Source organism: Schistocerca americana, chromosome 2 (genome assembly GCF_021461395.2).
Source record: "Schistocerca americana isolate TAMUIC-IGC-003095 chromosome 2, iqSchAmer2.1, whole genome shotgun sequence".
Classification (NCBI taxonomy): domain Eukaryota; kingdom Metazoa; phylum Arthropoda; class Insecta; order Orthoptera; family Acrididae; genus Schistocerca; species Schistocerca americana.
The window spans coordinates 630,151,127-630,175,337 of record NC_060120.1 but is presented as its reverse complement, the minus strand read 5'-3'; the positions used below and the strand labels follow the sequence as shown (position 1 = coordinate 630,175,337).

The 24,211-nt window shown below is 41.8% G+C and overlaps 1 protein-coding gene across 1 annotated transcript; it reads left to right on the top strand.

Moving 5' to 3' along the window:
* The first annotated feature begins 1,615 nt into the window (after positions 1-1,615).
* LOC124594260 (protein takeout-like) lies at positions 1,616-19,868 on the top strand. The gene is made up of 3 exons (XM_047132624.1): positions 1,616-1,751; positions 16,660-16,747; positions 19,715-19,868. Exons 1-3 carry the CDS (start codon positions 1,616-1,618, stop codon positions 19,866-19,868), a joined length of 378 nt encoding a protein of 125 aa, XP_046988580.1.
* The last annotated feature ends 4,343 nt before the right edge of the window (positions 19,869-24,211 follow it).

The following is a 24,211-nucleotide window of genomic DNA, read 5'->3' as shown; positions in this document are numbered from 1 at the left end:
ACATTCTCAACGCATTGTCCCGCACTTCATTCGTAGTGCCCCCGCCTATTACACTCATTACTCGCGGCGCGTTGTCGATTCCCGTAAGAGTTCGGGCACTGTTTGTGCGTTCGTACAGAAGAAGAAGATGGTCAAGTGGTCGGTGAGCCCTATTATATATGTACTACGATGGTATCAGTTCTTTCGGAGATGTCCGAAAGAACAGATACCATCTTAGTATATATCTGTTGTTTCAGTTTCAACATATTGTCAATGATGCGACGTCATAGTCAGCACATTGCGTAAGTCTTTGTTGCATGTTCACTGTGTCACGTCAAACCAAATAGCTAGTATCTCGATTTCCTCATCACCCTTTAAGTTCATTAAATTTCTGTATTGCAACGTATCATACGTGATTTGGTTCTACCAATGATTTAAATCACGAATTACTTGATATTCTAGAATGAGAAGCTCCCATGTGGGATAAAACATCAGAGATTTCAGCATCACTCCCCATCTACATGCACCACGAGTAAGGTGCAAGTTACTTGCATTTATCTTTGGGCACCTAATATCATTGACAATAGCAATGAAGAAATCCGACAGTGCCTCCAGTAAATAGCAAGAACCCATATAGTATATAAAGACTTCCTTCTTTCAAATAGGAAATATAGTTAGAGGTTTGTTGTTTTACTATTTGAAATGGAGCGCCATTTTTCTTTTTTTTATATACATGTCCAGGATTATATATGTGCATGTAAATTAACATATAAATTGTGACTGCAGTTTTTCCACTAAAGTAAACATTAAAAACGATGAAGGAATAGCACCACAGTTATTCCATGGCAGATCAGAAGAATTAACGACACCCTGAAATATAATTCAACATAGCAATATTGTTCATAAAAATGACTAAATCGAAAAACTGCCTTAATTGTACTACCAAAATCGTCTAGTACTTTGCTGGATAATCTGAAATACAAGATACATAGAACAGCTGAATCAGATATAAGACTGGAAGAATTCTCTAGAATAATGGATTTTTATAGGAGTGCAACTTACTTAGATCAAAATAATTACGTACCTACTACTTTCAGCAAACTTAACCGTATTGTCTGTTACATAAGCGTACGTGTAAATTCTCACATGTTGTTCTATTTAAATATTAATTGCGTAAAAATTCCTGTAGATTGGCTCGTTCCACATCATTGCCCTATATCGAGCTAACGAGTAGGGGCTCACCAAGCAATGAGCAGGAGGGTGGAGGGCGCCTGTGAACTTCACTCGTATCCAGTCTCATCAGACAGACCAAGTTTAGTAATAGTCTAAAGACAAAACCACATATCGTGATACCTGTTGACTCTGTGGCAGCGAATCAATCTTCAAGTGCATCACCCCCTTCCTCCCCCCAACTCCCCCCTAACATACCTTCCCCCTCACCCACCATTCTTTGCTGACTACAAGATCCTAGATCCTAACTACTCATAGGCAATTAACTAAATTACTCATGGCAATCTGTCGAACTTACAACAGTACGAAAATTATTTTCCATCCCTATTAGAGGAACGTGTCGTAACAACCCGCATGTAGCTCAATCTGGTGGGAGCACGATAAAAGTACTTTCTCTCATTGCAGAATGGTGCCCGGCAGCTACCACATAAAGACACACTTGCGTGTTGATGATCCCATGTACATGATCGGTACATACAAGGGGGACGGCAAGGTTCTGGTCCTGCCCATCAAGGGAAGTGGCGCCTGCAATATCACCACCGGTAAGTTTATTTGTTTGCAGCCACGCGCGCAGAATAAAGTAATTGCTCTATGTGGCAGCATCTAACTTCATCCGTTAAAATTCTAGTGTGATGGCTTTCTCTAAGTTTACAATAGTTTGCCTCGTAATGTGTTAAATACACTAGCCAAATATGGCTTCCGATGGTTACACATAATCAACGCAGGACACACTGACCTCTCCTCATTATGATTGTTTCTACCAAATCAGTCCTGCAGGTGAAAGTGTTGCCGCAAAATTTATCTCATAGATGATAAGGCCTCTCACACATACCTCACTTCGATTTCTCGTGCTCGAGATTAACAATAGGCTGCCTTGTCTGTTGACAATGGAACAAGAAAGGATGTAGGAAGGAAATGGTATATCATCGCATACTGACCGATTGATAATGTGCCTTAACATTTTATGCGACATACGACTCCATCAAATAAACATTTTAGAATTCCGTAACCGGATTTGATTCAGCCGAGGTCATTGTCTCACTGTGAATAGGTAAGAAGAGGGCTCAATGAATCATATTAGAATCTATAAAATCTGCTAAGTAACCATCGACAACCCAACGCAAACATTACATCACAGCTTGTATCAAATGCCTTTAGCATTCCGTTTTAGAAGTACGTTATACATTTTACAGATACTATAACGATTCTTTGTTTGTCGACAGTCCACGTGAAATAATGACAGGATTATGAAATTCCCTTGTTACTTGTCTCATATAGAATTTACTTATTTTGTGTAGAAATTAATTAAGGAATTTCCCTCCAAAATATTTATGAAACTGCTATAAATACTTCAAAAAGGCTTGGCTCAAAATGAAACACAAATGACACACAAAGTATTGCTGAGTTTTCTAATACGACAATGAATAGCATTGTAGCAGCTCACATAACCCATCCCAATCACTGCACCTAGATAGCAGCGAATGCAAGGAGAAGAAACACATATGTTTACAGAAATGTGTCAGCTTAGCACGCAGTATTCAGACAGATGGATATAAGTGATACAACACATTCATAATAATCAATTTGAGCACACAGTTATGGCTCAGCCCTGTCTCTGTTAGTGTGAAGCGCCTGACAATAACAATAAGCTGCTGAATGTATAATACTAGGAAAAAGAGCTTATATAAGTCACATCAATGCTGATGAGCAATTTGGAAACCTTCAAAATTTGCTCACATGTGTCACTAACAGCAATAGTTCTTACTTAATTATATATCACACTATTAACCATTTTATAAACAGCATCGAAGTAGCAAGATCGAACACAACTTCTTCAAAAGTATTGATTATAATTGGATGCATTACTTTCACAAACAAGCAAGGCCCTAACTAAAGCTCTACAAGACAATATTACGTTATGAAGTAAGTGCAGTTTGCACCTTATTTTCGGAATTACTGGCAAGCTATCACCCATGAAAATAACACAGAATAACTTTTGTAACCACCTTGGACGAGGTTAACAGGCCAAGCTTAGCGTGCTCATCGCAATATTCGGCATTCGGCCAGGAATATTATGCACACACGTTCTTGTTGACGGGTGAAACGAAATTGTCCATTATCTCAAGTCTACCAAGCTCCATTGTTTTACAAACGATAATTCTTCGCTAGCGGCAATACTTCCATGATAACATATTCGCCCCGTAGTTCTTTCATAATTTTAAACTGATCAAATATGACAGTTTAATTTTGTAAATAAATATGGAGTAATATTTAACATGCAGTATTGTGGATCGAATCAAGTTATTCGTTACGACCTTCTAATATAAATCACGGGCGTCAACAGAATTTTTTCCAAACGATTCTACAAATGGCTAGTATTGCTACGACTGATCTGATGACTTTTAAAAATTGTCTTATCCAATGAGTAGATTTTAAAAGGAGTGCTAACCATATTGTACCTCAAACGATTATTCATAGATATCTACTTACTGCATGAATGGTAGATCACTGTGACACCTAAACTGCAACCACATTCAAATAATATGCGAAAATTTGGTCGTTGTGTGTTGTTAATATGGATGCCACATTTTTCATTCAACGATTATAACCTCAGATTATTAAATGCAGGGTATCCATTGAGGTGTGAAACGATATTCACAAAAAAGGCCACATAGTTCCATTAAAACACTCCTGGAAATGGAAAAAAGAACACATTCACACCGGTGTGTCAGACCCACCATACTTGCTCCGGACACTGCGAGAGGGCTGTACAAGCAATGATCACACGCACGGCACAGCGGACACACCAGGAACCGCGGTGTTGGCCGTCGAATGGCGCTAGCTGCGCAGCATTGTGCACCGCTGCCGTCAGTGTCAGCCTGTTTGCCGTGGCATACGGAGCTCCATCGCAGTCTTTAACACTGGTAGCATGCCGCGACAGCGTGGACGTGAACCGTATGTGCAGTTGACGGACTTTGAGCGAGGGCGTATCGTGGGCATGCGGAGGCCGGGTGGACGTACCGCCGAATTGCTCAACACGTGGGGCGTGAGGTCTCCACAGTACATCGATGTTGTCGCCAGTGGTCGGCGGAAGGTGCACGTGCCCGTCGACCTGGGACCGGACCGCAGCGACGCACGGATGCCCGCCAAGACCGTAGGATCCTACGCAGTGCCGTAGGGGACCGCACCGCCACTTCCCAGCAAATTAGGGACACTGTTGCTCCTGGGGTATCGGCGAGGACCATTCGCAACCGTCTCCATGAAGCTGGGCTACGGTCCCGCACACCGTTAGGCCGTCTTCCGCTCACGCCCCAACATCGTGCAGCCCGCCTCCAGTGGTGTCGCGACAGGCGTGAATGGAGGGACGAATGGAGACGTGTCGTCTTCAGCGATGAGAGTCGCTTCTGCCTTGGTGCCAATGATGGTCGTATGCGTGTTTGGCGCCGTGCAGGTGAGCGCCACAATCAGGACTGCATACGACCGAGGCACACAGGGCGAACACCCGGCATCATGGTGTGGGGAGCGATCTCCTACACTGGCCGTACACCACTGGTGATCGTCGAGGGGACACTGAATAGTGCACGGTACATCCAAACCGCCATCGAACCCATCGTTCTACCATTCCTAGACCGGCAAGGGAACTTGCTGTTCCAACAGGACAATGCACGTCCGCATGTATCCCGTGCCACCCAACGTGCTCTAGAAGGTGTAAGTCAACTACCCTGGCCAGCAAGATCTCCGGATCTGTCCCCCATTGAGCATGTTTGGGACTGGATGAAGCGTCGTCTCACGCGGTCTGCACGTCCAGCACGAACGCTGGTCCAACTGAGGCGCCAGGTGGAAATGGCATGGCAAGCCGTTCCACAGGACTACATCCAGCATCTCTACGATCGTCTCCATGGGAGAATAGCAGCCTGCATTGCTGCGAAAGGTGGATATACACTGTACTAGTGCCGACATTGTGCATGCTCTGTTGCTTGTGTCTATGTGCCTGTGGTTCTGTCAGTGTGATCATGTGATGTATCTGACCCCAGGAATGTGTCAATAAAGTTTCCCCTTCCTGGGACAATGAATTCACGGTGTTCTTATTTCAATTTCCAGGAGTGTATTTATTGAAATTCAAAATAAAAAAATGTGAAACAGAAAAAATATGGGAAAAGGATTGAGACAATCCTTTTGAAGAGCAACAGAGACACTCTTAAAATATGTCAGACTAATATCCCTAAAACTGGAGTTAGTTGAAATAAACTTTAAAAAGTCTTATTCGATTTTCATACCATCTGCAACATTTCGTTCGCTTACAAATTTTCACACCGTATGACATTATGGATTTACGGCATTCATTTAATTCTTGTGTGTGTTTAATACTGATACAACTAAAGATGCAGAATAGCAGTTTGAAAGTAGAATATATTAAATCTAGTACTTGTCCTCATTGTTCACAGTTAAATGGTAAACTACTGCTTCCATTGTGCAGCAAGTGGGGGGTGGGGGGGGGGGGAGGGTGCTGGGGACTGACCTCCAAGGAACTGGAGGTGGCTGATGGAGGCGTCTTTGTTCTGCTGCATTTATTTTGCGTTAGAAACCTGGGAGGAGAAATATGGGATCGATCCTCTTCTGCGGCTCGATACGGCTTTTTGAACGAAACAACGACGGAACAAAGGCTGAGGGGTCTTTTTAAACATTCTTCTTCACTGGCTCGCATCCATCTTAATTGTAGAAGATAGTTAACTGGTCGTCGTCGTCGTCCCCCCCCCCCCCCCCCCCCCCCCCCCCCGCCACCCATGAACCATGGACCTTGCCGTTGGTGGGGAGGCTTGCGTGCCTCAGCGATACAGATAGCCGTACTGTAGGTGCAACCACAACGGAGGGGCATCTGTTGAGCGGACAGACAAACGTGTGGTTCCTGAAGAGGGGCAGCAGCCTTTTCAGTAGTTGCAAGGGCAACAGTCTGGATGATTGACTGATCTGGCCTTGTAACACTAACCAAAACGGCCTTGCTGCGCTGGTACTGCGAACAGCTGAAAGCAAGGGGAAACGATGGCCGTAATTCTTCCCCAGGGCATGCAGCTTTACTGTATGGTTAAATGATGATGGCGTCCTCTTCTGTAAAATATTCCGGAGGTAAGATAGTCCCCCATCCGGATCTCCGGGCGGGGACACTCAAGAGGATGTCGTTATCAGGGGAAAGAAAACGGCGTTCTACGGATCGGGGTTTGGAATGTCAGATCCCTTAATCGGGCGGGTAGGTTAGAAAATTTAGAAAGGGAAATGGATACGTTAAAGTTAGATATAGTGGGAATTAGAGAAGTTCGGTGGCAGGAGGAACAAGACTTCTGGTCAGGTGACTACAGGGTTATAAACACAAAATAAAACAGGGGTAATGCAGGAGTAAGTTTAATAATGAATAGGAAAATAGGAATGCGGGTACGCTACTACAAACAGCATAGTGAGCGCATTATTGTGGCAAAGACAGATACGAAGCTCACGGCTAATACAGTAGTACAAGTTTACATGCCAACTAGTTCTCCAGATGACGAAGAAATTGAAGAAATGTATGATGAAATAAAAGAAATTATTGAGATAGTGGAGGGTGACGAAAATGTAATAGTCACGGGTGACTGAAATTCGGTAGTATGAAAATGGAGAACAGGAAACGTAGTAGGTGAATGTGGATTCTGGCTAAAAATGAAAGATGAAGCCGCCTGGTAGACTTTTGCACAGAGCACATCTTAATCATAGCATACATTTGGTTCAAGAATCATAAAAGAGGGTTGTATACATGGAAGAAGCCTGAAGATTATGACAGGTTTCAGGTAGATTATATAATGGTAAGACAGAGATTTAGGAACCAGGTTTTAAATTGTAAGACATTTCCAGGGGCAGATGTGGACTCTGACCACAATCTATTGGTTATGATCTATAGATTAAAACTGAAGAACCTGCAAAAAAGTGGGAATTTAAGGAGATGGGACTTGGATAAACTGACTAAACCAGAGGTTGTACAGAGCTTCAGAGAGAGCATAAGGGAACAAATGACACGAATTGGGGAAGGAAATACAGTAGAAGAAGAATGGGTAGCTCTGAGGGATGAAGTAGTGAAGGCAGCATAGGATCAAGTAGGTAAAAAGACCAGGGCTAGTAGAATTCCTTGGGTGACAGAAGAAATACTGAATTTAATTGATGAAAGTACAAAACATAAAAATCCAGTACATGAAGCAGGCAAAAAGGAATACAATCGTCTCAAAAATGAGATCGACAGGAAATGCCAAATGGCTAAGCAGGGATGGCTAGAGGACAAATGTAAGGATGTAGAGGCTTATCTCACTAGGGTTAAGATAGATACTGCCTACAGGAAAATTAAAGAGACCTTTGGAGATAAGAGAACCACTTGCATGATCACCAAGAGCTCAGATGGAAACCCAGTTCTAAGCAAAGAAGGGACAGCAGAAAGGTTGAGGGAGTATATACAGAGCCTATACAAGGGCGATGTACTTGAAGACAATATTCTGGAAATGGAAGACCATGTAGATGAAGATGAAATGGGAGATACGATACTGCGTGAAGAATTTGACAGAGCACTGAAAGACCTGAGTCGAAACAAGGCCCCCGGAGTAGACAACATTCCATTAGAACTACTGACGGCCTTGGGAGAGCCAGTCCTGACAAAACTCTACCATCTGGTGAGCAAGATGTATGAAACAGGCGAAATATCCTCAGACTTCAAAAAGAATATAATATTTCCAATCCCAAAGAAAGCAGGTGTTTTGACAGATGTGAAAATTACCGAACTATCAGTTTAATAGTCACAGCTGCATAATACTAACGCGAATTCCTTACAGGCGAATGGAAAAACTAGTAGAAGCCGACCTAGGGGAACATCAGTTTGGATTCCGTAGAAATGTTTTAATACGTGAAGCAATACTGACCCAACGACTTATCTTAGTAGGTAGATTAAGGAAGGGCAATCCTACATTTCTAGCATTTGTAGACTTAGAGAAAGCTTTTGACAATGTTGACTGGAATACTCTCTCTCAAATTCTGAAGGTGGCAGGGGTAAAACACAGGGGGCGAAAGGCTATTCACAATTTGTATAGAAACCAGATGGCAGTTATAAGAGTCGAGAGGCATGAAAGGGAAGCAGTGGTTGGGAAGGGAGTGAGACAGCGTTGTAGTCTCTCCCCGATGTTATTCAATCTGTATATTGAGCAAGCAGTGAAGGAAACAAAAGAAAAATTCGGAGTAGGTATTAAAATCCATGGAGAAGAAATAAAAACTTAGAGGTTCGCCGATGACGTTGTAATTCTGTCAGAGACAGCAAAGGACTTGGGAAGAGCAGTTGAACGGAATGGATAGTGTGTTGAAAGGAGGATATAAGATGAACATCAACAAAAGCAAAACGAGAATAATGGAATGTAGTCGAATTATGTCGGGTGATGCTGAGGGAATTAGATTAGGTAATGAGACATTCAACGTAGTAAAGGAGTTTTGCTATTTGGGGAGCAAAATAACTGATGACGGTCGAAGTAGAGAGAATATAAAATGTAGACTGGCAATGGCAAGGAAAGCATTTCTGAAGAAGAGAAATTTGTTAACATCGAATATAGATTTAAGTGTCAGGAAGTCGTTTCTGAAAGTATTTGTATGGTGTGTAGCCATGTATGGAAGTGAAACATGAACGACAAATAGTTTGGACTAGAAGAGAATAGAAGCTTTTGAAATGTGGTGCTATAGAAGAATGCTGAAAATTGGATGGGTAGGTCACATAACTAATGAGGAAGTATTGAATAGGATTTAGGAGAACAGAAGTTTGTGGCACAATTTGACTAGAAGAAGGGATCGGTTGGTAGGACATGGTCTGAGGCATCAAGGGATCACCAATTTAGTATTGGAGTGCAGCGTGGAGGATAAAAATCGTAGAGGGGGACCAAGAGATGAATATACTAAGCAGATTCAGAAGGATGTAGGTTGAGGTAGGTACTGGGAGATGAAGACGCTTGCGCAGGATAGAGTAGCATGGAGAGCTGCATCAAACCAGTGTCAGGACTGAAGACCACAACAACAACAACAACAACAACAGTTAACTGGTGGATCATTCGTAGCGCGTAATAATAATACATTAATGAATATAACGCCAGTACCTAGAATCCAGGAGGGACTAACTGCCTTCTCTTGTCCTCGCCTCCATCTATTCGGACAGTTAAGCCCCCAGTTGACATTATCTTCGGCAATTATCACCCAGTTATCAGCTTAAAGGACAGAGAATTGTTACGAACTCCCACGGACATCCGTATTAGGTTACATCTACTTCTCTAAATCTGTAATACTTCATCCTGGTTAGTTTTAAAGACAATACGAGCGAGGCGCACAAACCTCTGAAGCCCTCTGCTAATTTGGGATTCCCCTGATAACACATAACCACCTCCACCGAGCTAGTACATCTTCGATTATTGGATTTAATGGTTTTAATATAGGGTTTTGAGACGTTATTTAAATATCTAAGTGTAAGTGTATATGTGGATAGAAATACCGTAGAAATTATAAAATAAAATAATACATCAAGGGAAGCGTGATATCCAACAATGAAACTCGAACATTGAGAGAAACCAAATCACATTTAAAAATCAATGCACGCAGAGCAATAGGAGAGACGTTTGGGAAAAAGGGATAAGTGGGAAAGATCAACTGCATTCAGTAAAAATGGATATTCGAGACGAATTGATCTTAGAATTACACCGGATCGGAAATGAAGAAAGCAGGAAAAAATGTTAGAGTGGATGAGACCATAATGGAAACTTCAATTGGGTGCTTTACATGTATCCTTCAGAAGCACTAATTATAACTGAAAGGATCAGTTTATAATTGAATGGATGTTTCTATGTTGAGACGGTGCGTAAAAATAGACGACAATAGCAAACAGATAACAACAGATGGTCAAAGAAGGAAAGGAGGTTCATCCGAGAGAGAAGAAGTTAATGAGGATGGTCACCTGGAAAATTAGGTGAGAGTTGCCAAGGAAGCTGTGGGCTTGAGGAGTCGCCAAGAGAGGGACTTGGAAGTCAGTAAACTGTAGAAGATGATAAGCGAGAACGGCATTTCGAGTTCTGTATACATATGTTGAAAAAGGAGGGTATATTCGTAATAGATGGTATGTCTTGCGACAGTCAACCGATGTAATAATTAGAGTTTAGCAAACAATGGAACGAGTCACTTGCTTCTCTTCCGGTGTGCCCTCTGGGTCAAATCATATGATCAGATACTATCTTTTTCTTTTTTATTATTTCGAATTTAGTAATGGGCGCTTACAGCGAGGAATAATAACGTTCTTTGTAATAGAATCTACATGTGTAACGTGGTGACAACGAAAAACTTTATGTAGATATTTAGTGTTTGAAAATAATCGTTCTAATATAAAATGAATCTCTAGGACGACTATAAATACAAGATACGTTTCTTTATGTCCTTCTATGATTCAACGATGGCTGAGAACCACGTTGTTCCTAATGCAAAATGGAACGACTTCGTTTTCAGTGGGTCCACAAGAGGAAAGTAACAGTGGTTGTGGAGGAAAAGAGGCTGCAGATGTGGCCAAAAATGAAGGCGTAAGGCTAAGATGAATCATACTTGACTACGGCTGTGAGCAAAAAGATATGTCAGGGTGGATTTGTGGTTGTTAAGTGGGAGGTGGCCGAAGATTCAACGTATGAATGGATAAGGCGTGGAGATTAATCGCAGGTGGAATAAAGTCATAGCGATGCAACAGGAATCGTAGATCGCGGGTTAGTGTGAGAGATGAAACTTCCTGGCAGATTAAAACTGTGTGCCGGACCGAGACTCGAACTGGGGACCTTTGCCTTTCGCGGGCAAGTGCTCTACCAACTGAGAACTGAGCTACCCAAGCATTACTCACGCCCCGTCCTGACAGCTTTACTTCTGTCAGCTTTACTTCTGGCAGAAGTAAAGCTGTAAGGACGGGGCGTGAGTCGTGCTTGGGTAGCAAAGTTGGTAGAGCACTTGCCCGCGAAAGGCAAAGGTCACGAGTTCGAGTCTCGGTCCAGCACACAGTTTTAATCTGCCAGGAAGTTTCATATCAGCACACACTCCGCTGCAGAGTGAAAATCTCATTCTGGAAACATCTCCCAGACTGTGGCTAAGCCATGTCTCCGCAGTATCCTTTCTTTCAGGAGTGCCAGTTCTGCAAGATTCGCAGAAGAGCTTCTGTGAAATATAGCCGGTACGGTAGCTCAGCATGTTCGGTCAGAGGGTTAGCAGCCCTCTGTAATAAAAAAACTGAGTTAATCGATCAACAACGAACATAAATAGATTTCTTACGACGTCCGCCCCAAGCAGATGCAACGAACCAAAGCGAACAAAATGAGATTAAAAAAAAAAAAAAATGTTGGTAGAGCACTTGCCCGCGAAAGGCAAAGGTGCCGAGCTCGACTCTCGGTCCGGCATGTAGTTTTAATCTGCCAGGAAGTTTCATATCAGCGTACACTCCGCTGCAGAGTGAAAATCTCATTCAGTGTGAGAGATATTTAGCCGCAGTTTTATGGTAGGGGTCCCAAGGTGCTCCGGAATGAGAAGCAGGTGCTGGAAATGGGTGACTTATGTGGGCTACAATTTTCGATGGTATGTGGACGCAATTATGCAAGACGAAAGGTATATGTTGCTTCCGAATAAGTGGCTTCCGGAACACAGAGCAGCTATCGATGAACAGTACGATCCCCACCACCCTAGATTTCAATTTGCAAATCTTATCGAATGCACCATTCAATTTGGAGTGCATCCCTCTAAGTTTACCTTTTTGCAACAGATACGTGTGAAATTTACTCACCCCGAAGACTACCTTTGTAAAGGTGGTGGAAACGTCGGTTTTCATAGTAGATTTAGTTTCATAATGACACAACCTAGTGCCCAAAGAACTTTATTCAGATAGATAAAATCGTAACGCATGTAGCTAGTCTGGGAGACCCACCTGGGGGCACCCGGGATTCTTGTTGCATATCTTTTTAGTTGACGTCACTTAGGCGACTGGCATGTCGATGAGGATGATATTATTACGAAGGCAACACAACACCCAGTCCCCATGCCAAGAAAATATCCGACACGGCTGGAAATCGAACCCGGGCACCTTGCATGACTTTGCGTCGCACTGACCCTTCAGCTAAGGAACTGGACATTCACATAGGTGATACGAAGTAATTAACGACATTTAGATGTATGGTAAACCGTTTACGACAATGTATTTGTATGAGGGGCACTGATTTTGTCCTCATCTGCCATGGATTAGATCAGTCATGTTGTTCACAGATCGGAAAGTAATGAGAGCTTCGTGGACGTGGAATATACCAGAAAATGAGAGAATGTGTGTGCAAAGATTTGATTTTTATTCCACGGAATATACCAGATAATGAAAGAATATGTGTGTTTAGATTTGATTTTCATTCCACAAGTCCACAGCGAAGTGATTTTCAAGGATAAGCTCGAAGTAAATTTCGTCCACAACAGAATAAAATAGTCGTCAGAAAGAGGGAAAATCAGATAAGGAAATTAGGGAAAAACAGGTAAAGAAATGTAACGCACAGTACTTAGATACCACCGCAATTAAAACATTCAGGAATCATATATTACACAGATATTTCATTATGGAACATCTACTCAACAATTATTCTTCATTTGACTTCCGTTTTGGAAATACAAGGAGTTGGCCACTAATAAAACTTTCAGTGCAGAGTGATACAGTAATTTACTATCGTCCCTACCCAGTTACTGAAAATGTGTGCCCCTGAGTCATGGAAACCATCTTTTACTTTGTGAACCTCCTTTATATCCTAATATAGACTGAATTTATTCCTACGAGTAGTATTGTTTCTACTTATTGAGGTCTGGGTTTGAGATGGAAGGTACTATTAACGAACACATTCATTAAAGAATAGGCATACTATTATGCCACTTGGTATAACCAGCTTTTGTGTAGCACGTTTCGAGTTCACACCACAACAGTTCGAACTCGACTTCAAAAAACGTTATTTTAGATTGAAGAGCTGCCCAAATTCGCCTGCGGTTAATCACCAAGAAATTTTAATCAGCACAGAATGCCCACTTTTTAATTTTTAAATCACCAGTTCATGATAATTTTTGCATTGCAAATAAATGTTTCGTTAAGTATTTGAGAATGTCTGTGATATATTTCCCCCAGGTGAATTTGCTGCCAGATTTGCCTTACTAAATTTAATACTAATTTAATGCTATCGACCGCTTGTCTCTTCACATCATATATTTTATATACCCTGGGGAAAATTTTTCACGCCTTCTAAGCTGCATGTAATGATTCTCTCTCAAGAAAAAATTTTAAAAAATGTGTTCAGCTACTTACTAACGTCGAAAGACTTCGTACATGCCATTTCAAGAACACTATTCATATGATTAACTGTAGGAAACTATCTAGATGTTGATACTTACAGATGTGCATTGAACGACTAAGATATAGTGAAAACTGTCCGTGGGTCACTGTTAGCAGTCACAGAGGACAACACTTCTGCTCATGCAACTGGAGATTTCGGATTCTATGTAACTACATCATTATCTTGCAGTTGGTTTGGAAGCTGATATGGAGATGTGGGGAGAGCCTTTGGAGCGATAAGGAGAAGTGTACTGGGATATCAAGAACTTCACAGTCAAGATGGATGTAGGAAAGATCTACATACAGTTTGACAACCTGTTCAATGGTGACAAGTTGCTGGGTAAGCGTGCAAAAGTTATTGATGAAATTATTTTTTACAACTGTGTTAAAATAATATTAAAACATAAGTGTAATACCGTTTTCTGAAAGAGATACGCTAGGTATTATATCAGCACAATATACGATCGACCACCTAAAGGAATAACTTACTTCACTTCCAATTCGTAATCACTTAAAAGTAATGTACTTTAGTAAAACGCGAATTCATTATCTAAATTGCCACAGAGGTACCTAAGAGCAAACGTCCTTCATAATGAATTGATGACGTGAGACAGAAAATGACCAATTCACTCAATTGCGACGTCGCATTACTGTATCGCATCCCACGTGCTGACTCCACTGTGTGGGTAGAGTTGATCTCTACTGCAGAAACTAATCACACAAACAAAACTGTCTGTACTGCTACGTTTCTTATGGTTTCTGATTACTGGAAAATAAGCTGTAATGGCACCATGTTTAATATCTTTATGTTTATTGTTAACTGCAATGGTTTATTAGTATTAAATATCCTTGCTGCACCTGTCACGTTAATTGTAAAAAATTGACACTATCCAGTACAGTCTTCGTTTGAAAAGCAAGTGACTGTCCAACAGGTAACGGAATAACAGCGCCGTACTCGTAAATGATGTCGCAGAGCACGGCGCCAATTGTGGAACATCATCTGCAGCGTTTCTGTTTGCATCACTGTGTACTGTATGAGCTGTAAATATAATTAGAATCCTATGTGGTGTGTGGTGGGTAGTCAAACCTAGTATAGTACTCAGCATATACACAGGGTGGTCTATTGATAGTGACCGAGCCAAATATCTCACGAAATAAGCATCAAACGAAAAAAGCTACAATGAACGAAACTCGTCTAGCTTGAAGGGGGAAACAAGATGGCGCTATAGTTGGCCCGCTAGATGGCCCTGTCATAGGTCAAACGGATATGAACTGCGTTTTTTTTTAAAATACGGACCTCCATTTTTTACTACATATTCGTGTAGTACGTAAAGAAAGATGAATGTTTTAGATGGACCACTTCTTTCGCTTTGTAATAGATGGCACTGTAATAGTCACAAACATTAGGCTCACAATTTTAGACGAACACTTGGTAGCAGGTAGGTTTTTTTAAAATTATAATACAGAACGTAGGTACGTTTGAACATTTTCTTTCGGTTGTTCCAATGTGATACATGTACCATTGTGAACTTATCATTTCTGAGCAGGCATGCTGTTACAGCGTGATTACCTGTAAATACCACATTAATGCAATAAATGCTCAAAATGATGTCCGTCAACCTCAATGCATTTCGCAATACGTGTTACGACATTCCTCTCAACAGCGGGCAGTTCGCCTTCCGTTATGTTCGCACATGCATTGACAATGCGCTGACGCATGTTGTCAGGTGTTATCGGTGGATCACGATAACAATTATCCTTCAACATTCCCCACAGAAAGAAATCCGGGGCCGTCAGATCCCGTGAACGTCCGGACCCATGGTATGGTGCTTCGACGACCAATCCACCTGTCAAGAAATATGCTATTCAATACCGCTTCATCCGCACGCGAGCTATGTGCCGGACATCCATCGTGTTGGAAGTACATCGCCATTCTGTCCTGCAGTGAAACATCTTGTAGTAACATCGGTAGAACAATGCGCAGGAAATCAGCATACATTGCACCATGTCGATTGTCATCGAAAAAATGGGGGCCAATTATCCTTCCTCCCATAATGCCGCACCATACATTAACCCGCCAGGGTCGCTGATGTTCCACTTGTCGCAGCCATCGTTGATTTTCCGTTGACCAATAGTGCATATCATGCCGGTTTACGTTACCGCTGTTGGTGAATGACGCTTCGTCGCTTAATAGAACGCGTGCAAAAAATCTGTCATCATCCCGTAATTTCTCTTGTGCCCAGTGGCAGAACTGTACACGACGTTCATAAGTCGACGCCATGCAATTCCTGGTGCATTGAAATATGGTCCGGGTGCAATCGATGTTGATGCTGCATTCTCAACACCGACGTTTTTGAGATTCCAGATTCTCGCGCAATTTGTCTGCTACTGATGTGCGGCAGCAACTAAAACACCTACTTGGGCATCATCATTTGTTGCAGGTCGTCGTTGACGTTGCACATGTGGCTGAACACTTCCTGTTTCCTTAAATAACGTAACTATTCGGTGAACGGTCCGGGCACATGGAAGACGTCGTCCAGGATACGATATCGCCCTTTTCCGCAATTGGTAAACTGTTCATTTTAACACGGGTAATGTATCACGAAGCAAATACCGTCCGCACTTAAGGAATGTTACGTGATACCACGTACTTATACGTTTGCGACTATTACAGCGCCATCTATCACAAAGCGAAAAAATTGGTCCAACTGAAACATTCATCTTTCTTTACGTACTACACGAATATGTAATAAAAATGGGGGTTCCTACTTTTAAAAAAACGCAGTTGATATCCGTTTGACTTATGGCAGCGCCATCTAGCGGGCCAACCATAGCGCCATCTGGTTTCCCCTTCAAGCTATTAAAGCTAGACGAGTTTGGTTCTTTGTAGTTTTTTCGTTTGATGCTTATTTCGTGAGTTATTTGGCCCGTTCACTATTAATGGACCACCCTGTATAGCACTATTAAGAACCAAAAATCAACAATGCCTCTTTCATATATTACAATACAATATATGCAATTTTAAACAAGTTGGAAAATTGCAGTACACATGCACAGGATACGCTTAAGAGGAATGACATCAACTGCATCGAACGCCCTCTCGGTACAAGCATGTGCAACCCTGCTTGATCCGTAAGACAGCTACTGGCAAATGAATATTACTTAAACAGACTGTCGACTGATGAGCATCCAGCAACCTTAAGCATAGACGCATTCTGTATTGTGGTCAAACATAACTGTAGAAGACCTATCACCTCAACCGTTTACCACAGTCACTAGTTACGGAATTATTTTGAAATCTAACATATGGTCACTAAGAGGCCTCCAGTGTATGAATGTGATGTAGCTTGCTGAGAAATCCTGACTCTCCGACATATACTGTATTAGACTGAAGAGGGGCAAATTTGCTTTAATTCAGTTGTAGACTTAGATTAAGACTGTAAGCAATTATTTTGTGGAATACGCAGTCTGAATTTCAGAAAAAAAGTACGGATGAAGTACAGAGAGCGAAAGGTTATCAATAAATTGTCGAGAAAACAGACTGCAGTCACAGGGGTGAAAGTAAATGAAACAGAAGTAGTCGCTAAGAAGGGAGTACGACAGTTTTTGGCCTAATACCTACGTACAATTGCATGCAGTTAAGTAAACCAAAGAGATAGAAACTGTCCCTGGTGACAGAGTAATTGTGTGAGGGGCAGGAAATGACGTGAGACAGCAATTGAATGGAAAGGATGATAACTTGAAGAAAGGTTATAAGATGAGCAGTGACACAATTAAAACAAGTGTAATGAAACGGACTCGAATTAAATCAGGCAATGCTGAGGAAATGAGATTACGGAATGCAACACTGGTATTTGGGCAAAAAAATTACTGACAGTGATCAAAGTCGAGAGAATATACACTACTGGCCATTAAAATTACTGCACCAAGAAGAAATGCAGATGATAAACGGGTATTCATTGTACAAATATATTATACTAGAACCGACATGTGATTACATTTTCACGAAATTTGGGTGCATAGATCCTGAGAAATCAGTACCCAGAACGACCACTTCTGGCCGTAACAACGGCCTTCATACGCCTGGGCATTGAGTCAAACAGAGCCTGGATGGCGTGTACAAGTACATCTGCCCATGGAGCTTCAACACGACACCACAGTTCATCAAGAGTAGTGACTGGCGTATTGTGACGAGCCAGTTACTCGATCACCATTGACCAGACATTTTCAATTGGTGAGACATATGGAAAATGTGGTGGCCAGGGCAGCAGTCCAACATTTTCTGAATCCAGAAATGCCCGTAAAGGACCTGCAACATGCGGTCGTGCATTATCCTGCTGAAATGAAGTGTTTCGCAGGGATCGAATGGAAGGTAGAAGCATGGGTCGTAGCACATGTGATATGTAGCGTCCACTGTTCGAAGTGCAAGAGTCTTAACGCAAGTGATATGTAACGTCCACTGTTCGAAGTGCCCTCATGCGAACAAGGGATGACCGAGACGTGTAACCAATGGCACACCATACCATGCCGCCGGGTGATACGCCAGTATGGCGATGACGAATACACGCATCCAATGTTCGTTCACGGCGATGTCACCAAATACGGATGCGACCATCATGATGCTGTAAATAGAACCTTGATTCATCCGAAAAAATGACGTTTTGCCATTCGTTCACCCAGGTTCGTCGTTGAATACATCATCGCAGGCGCTCCTGTCTGTGATGCAGTGTCAAGGGTAACCGCAGCCATGGTCTCTGAGCTGATAGTCCATGCTGCTGCAAACGTCGTCGAACTGTTCGTGCTGATGGTTGTTGTCTTGCAAACGTCCCCATCTGTTGACTCAGGGATCGAGACGTAGGTGCACGATCCGTTACAGCCATTAGGATAAGATGGCTGTCATCTCGACTGCTAGTGATACGAGGCCGTTGGGATCCAGCACGGCGTTCCGTATTACCCTCCTGTACCCACCGATTCCATATGCTGCTAACTGTCATTGGATCTCGACCAACGCGAGCAGCAATGTCGCGATACGATAAACCGCAATCGCTCTTGGCTACAATCCGACCTTTATCAAAGTCGGAAAGGTGATGGTACGCATTTCTCCTTCTTACACGAGGCATCACAACAACGTTTCACCAGGCAACGCCGGTCAACTGCTGTCTGAGTGTGAGAAATCGGTTGGAAACTTTCCTCATGTCAGCACGTTGTTGGTGTCACCACCAGCGCCATCATTGTGTGAATGCTTTGAAAAGCTAATCATTTGCATATCATAACATCTTCTTCCTGTCGGTTAAATTTCGCTTCTGTAGCACGTCATCTTCGTGGTGTAGCAATTTTAATGGCCAGTAGTGTAAAAATCAGACTGTCAAAGAGAAATTTGTTAATATCTATTATGTATTTAAATGCCAGGAAATCTTTGTCTAAAGGTACGTACCATGCTTGTAGCCTTAACACAGAATTGAAACGTGGACAACAAACTGTGCACACAAGAGGAGAACAGAAAGTTTTGAAATGTGAAGCTACAGAAGAACACTTCAAAATTATATGGACAGATTGAATAGCTAAAAAGGAAATACTGATTCAAAATGAGAAAAACAAATTTATGGGTTGCCCAACTAAAAGAATGGATGGTTTAATATGAAACATCCTGAGTCAGCAAGGAACCTAATCAATTTAGCAATGGAGTGAAGCATGTAGGGTCCCGTGTCACTCTTACTGCCACAGGAACAATTCCCTCTGTGCGCGGTTGCACACATCTTCCATTAAACTCTCCTCTCAGTTAGTTTCCTGAAACCTTTGAGGGAGACCAGGTCATGCACGTTTCAAGCAGGTTCAGATAAGAACTGGTTGCAGTAAAATGCGAAGATGGAGAGACTTGCATAGGACAGACTAGCATAGAGAGCTGTACCAAATCAGTCCTTTTACGGAAGATCACAACAATATGTCAGTTGAAAATGGTACAGCCACCTAAATCGCGTTTGTCAGAAACAGACCCAGTAACAGTGCAAGAGGAACACGTTGTCATAACTGAAGCTGTAAGACCGTATACCGAAATAAGCAGAAAACTATTTTCGTAACTGTTATGTGTTCTATTGCAAGTGACAACATGAACAAGTTCTTGAATGAGATCATGGACCTGTTGGTGGAGGACCTGAAACCGGCGATGGAGTTGGCGCTGGCGGCGACGGACATGGATGTGGCGAGGCGGCTGTTTAGCAAGGTGCCCTACAACTCCGTCTTCCCCCCATCATGAGCATGCGTGGGAGCGTACGTGTGTGCTCCACTCAGTTGTAACAGGAGGAGCACGGAGAGCCTCGTCTCACTCTTACTGCCACCGAAACAATTCTCTCTGTACGCACTTGCCCACATGTTACAATAATCTCTACTTTCTATTGGCTGCTTTCATTGATGTTTCCTGGGTATACAAAAAAGAAAAAAATTTGTTGTGAAACACTTCTCACGCTACGAACCGTATTGACATGAGTGGAAAGGACAAATAATGACGCTGTTACAATATTTGTGGAACCGAAACCAATTATTGCTGAGGCAAATTTGTGTAACCCGTTTTCCTATTCTGAGGTACCAGAGCGATACAAGCAAGTGCCTTATATGCACGGTGTTCACTCGCCTGCAGTGTGCCAGAGAGAACGAATAATCTTAGCAAAGCTTGATGGAAGTTGCCGATGGTGACCGATATTACCTCCCTAACAGCTGGCCACACAGCAGCAGAGTCCCCTGTCAGCCATAACGTCGTGCTAGTTCCAAAGCCATGTTTCACGGATCCGGCCTGCCATTCTAAATTCAGAAGTTTCCTACTTGCCTGGCGGTGCCACCTGTCGGATCCTTTAACTTACCCTAGTTAGTACTATCCGAGTGGAATTGACGAGAGGTCTACAGATTAAAATTGATAAGACATAAAATATTATTTTCTAGGAATAACTGGCATGGCTTCGTATTTTCGTGTCCTTGAAGGTTTGGAATATTTCAAGTGCACTGGCCAGTCGGATTTTCTTAATCAAATGATACTCAGGTTGTAAGCAGTTAATAAATTCAAAGATGTCGCCGGCCGTGGTGGCCGAGCGGTTCTAGGCGCTTCAGTACAGAACCGCGCGACTGCTACGGTCGCAGGTTCGAATCCTGCCACGGGCATGGATGTGTGTGATGTCCTTAGGTTGGTTAGGTTTAAGTAGTTCTAAGTTCTAGGTGACTGATGACCTCAGATGTTAAGGGGCTCCGGAAAGGCTCAAAATCATGAAAAGTTCAAATTTTACTTTTTTGCGTTTTCTGAATCTGCAGACTATTACCTTTTCACAGATATATAATTTATCCAATTCCGAAGACTACAACTATTTTTAAATTTTATTTGAAATGTGTTCTACATGGGCGTGACCCACTGTGGCGCTGTTAAACTGCTGTCAAATGGTGTTATTATTAACGTCCGTGTTCATCAGGTACATTTTAGTGATGTGAGATAAAGTATGTGTTGTGGCTAACCTGTGATGGTTCAATATATATCGCTGGTGTGATTGTCGATTGTTTCATGTTTATTTACTCTGTCGTTATCTCGAAAATATTCGTAATTAATTCTGTTTCTTGAGTTTCTGTTTTGTTGAAGTATAATAATGAGTAAAAGTAAAGTTATTAGAAATCCTCTGAAGGCTTTTAAGAAAGGGAGAAATGTTGGAAAGCCAAAGGTATGTGTTATTACTGTAAACAATAAAGACGATAACCAAGTGAGTGAACCTAACCTCTCAAGTACACCTGCCTGTAGCAGTCAAAGTGGGAAAGAAAATACTTCACAGAAGAAGCTTGGTTCAATGAGTGAAAACTATGAATGTTTTATGGGCGAATCGGATGTGAATGAAATATTTGATATGTCGGTTCTCAAAGGAATTTTTTCAAACTGTGTAAGATGTATTCATTGTAGTGAAGTTGGTCGGGAACTCTCCATAATAAAGCACGTAGGACTTGCTAGTGAAATACAACTGAAATGTGATAAGTGTTCATACGTGACCACCTTTTGGAACAGTGTTGCAGTAACTGCAACTGAAGGAAATGGTAGCAAAATCTACGAACACAACAACGAGCGATGCTTGCTTTAGACAAGGAACGCCTTCGGGCTGCAGACAGGGCTGTAAAGAGTCTAGAAATACAAGCAAGAGTAAACAGGAGGAGGAACAAGAGGAAGCTGGAGGAGGAGCTTGCAGAGGATGAAGATAATCCATCCTATGGACCTGGAATGCACTAAAAAGTTAATCCAATCTTTGTCGCTCGATTCCCAAAACTTTTATTTTCTCATACTAATTACATGTTTTCTAAGGATCTTCCAAACATATTTATTTCAAACTTTCAGTAAATGTTACACAGTACCTTCTGCATAATTTAACACAGCCTTTTTCCAAAAAACTGTATATTTATGAATATATAAATAAAAAATTGCAAAAAAATGTTGTGAATTTTCATTACAATTGAAAAAAATCATCTTTAATAACTGAACTAAAATTTTGTAAAATCCCTGTGTTAAGTTGTAGCCCATATTCCAATAAATAATCTGTAAAAAGTTCAACTTCCTACCTCAAATACTTTGTGAGGAAAGATGTAATTTATAAGCGTTATTTTAACATTGCAAGTATAGGGCGTTCCGGAGCCCCTTGAGTCCCATAGTGCTCAGAGCCACTTGAACCATTTTCAAAGATGTCTCGGTGCGGCGGCCAGAATGGCGCTGTAACAAAAATGTGCCAAGTGGGCTACATTTCCACTTTGGAAATAACATATTAAAGAGATTATAACGCAACATCATTGGTTGAACGAAATAAATAATTATTTATATTTGTTTTCATGATATGTACATCTTAACAGATCAAAACCATGAGTAAAGGAAGTGACCGAAGGCGAAAGACAGACAAGTAATAGAGATCACATCGCAATGTTATCCCATTTCTCCATGGTTTGGAACACAATGAGTTCGTATTTTAAAAGTATACACCTTTCTCTCACATGAGTGGCTCACTGCATAATTAATTCATTACATTGAGTAACAGTAACATCAATAATACAAGAAAAACAAGAAAAAAATATTCATATGTCGGTATAATCTGCCCAGAGACCGTTTGCCTTAGTGTATGGGTAAATTGGCGTAGTTTCCTTAATTACTCGCGGGCCAAGAGCCACTTTACATGTTTGAAATGCCAGAAGGTACAGATGATGGATTTCTGTAACTACCACTGTGTCTCACCGAACGTTCTTTGTATAGTGCAGCGTTATGTCTTTTAATGCAGTACCTTTCCGGACTTCAGATTTTGAAACTCGTTTACAAAAATGGTTCAAAGGGCTCTGAGCGCTATGGAACTTAACCTCTGTGGTCATCAGTCCCCTAGAACTTAGAACTACTTAAACCTAACTAACCTAGGGACATCACACACATCCATGCCCGAGGCAGGATTCGAACCTGCGACCGTAGCGGTCACAACGGCCGGCAAAACTCGTTTACATCTTCGAGGGGAAATTAGTATGGACAATAGCAGGAGAAAACTTGTCACCACCTGTACGTATCTACATCTATATCAGCATGAATACTCTGCAAATTAAATTTAAGTGCCTGGCAGAGGGTTCATCCAACCACCTTCACAACAATTCTCTATTATTCCACTCTCGAACTGCGCACGAAAAAGAACACCTATATCTTTCAGTGCGAGCTCTGTTCTCCCTTATTTTATTATGATCATCATTTCTCCGTACGTAGGTCGGCGACAAAAAAATATTTTCGCATTCGGTGGAGAAAAATGATGACTGAAATTTCTTGAGAAGATTCCGCCACAACGAAAAATGCCTTCGTTTTAATGTTGTCCACCCCAAATCCTGTATCATATCCGGTTCACTCTCTGTCCTATTTCGCAATAACACAAAACGCCCTGCTCTTCGGTCAACTTTCTCGATGTACTCTATTAATCCCATTTGTTAAGGATCCCAGAACGCGCAACAGTACTCCAGCAGTAGACGGACAATCTTATTCTCTTTAGTAGATCTGTTACATTTTTTTTTCTTTGGTTTGCCTTCCCTTAACAATCGCAACGTGTTCTTTTCAATTTTGTGAAAAAAAAGTCGCACAAAATGAGTAAAAAAATTGCCGAGCGCCACTCTCCAATCATATGGGTCTCATTCAGTCTCAGAGCTCCTTTGACTGACGACTACATGAACTACTTAAGCGTAGCCCGTACATTTTTGGGTGAGTACATTTCACAGCGGGTGGAGCAACAAACTGTACTTTAATGGCATGTTTCCATTACATTTATAAATGAATGCACTGTGACACAGTATTGTGCGAAACGATTTCACCACTCTAAAGACTGCTTTTCTCAGTTGTCGGCATCCATCCGAGGATAGTGATTTTTTGATACGCTAGGAAGAGAGAGTTTTGATCTTTGTAAAGTACAGCAGGTCTTAGGACTTCTACAGTAATGGACATAGTACAGTTATGCGTAATACAAAAATCAAATTGGTACAAGCGAAATTTTATTTGTGTATACAATTCATCCTCACCTTTTCTGCATCCTTCGGTAGCGTCCACCCCTTTGCCACGTGACTGAGAGTGGCAGG

Excerpts from the sequence above, each read along its gene's own strand:
- LOC124594260 (XM_047132624.1), top strand. The coding sequence starts at position 1,616 with ATGGTGCCCGGCAGCTACCACATAAAGACACACTTGCGTGTTGATGAT. Across the intron at positions 1,752-16,659 it reads CGCCTGCAATATCACCACCG|TACACATGCACAGGATACGC; the intron begins GTAAGTTTATTT and ends GGAAAATTGCAG. Across the intron at positions 16,748-19,714 it reads TGTGCAACCCTGCTTGATCC|TGACAACATGAACAAGTTCT; the intron begins GTAAGACAGCTA and ends TTCTATTGCAAG.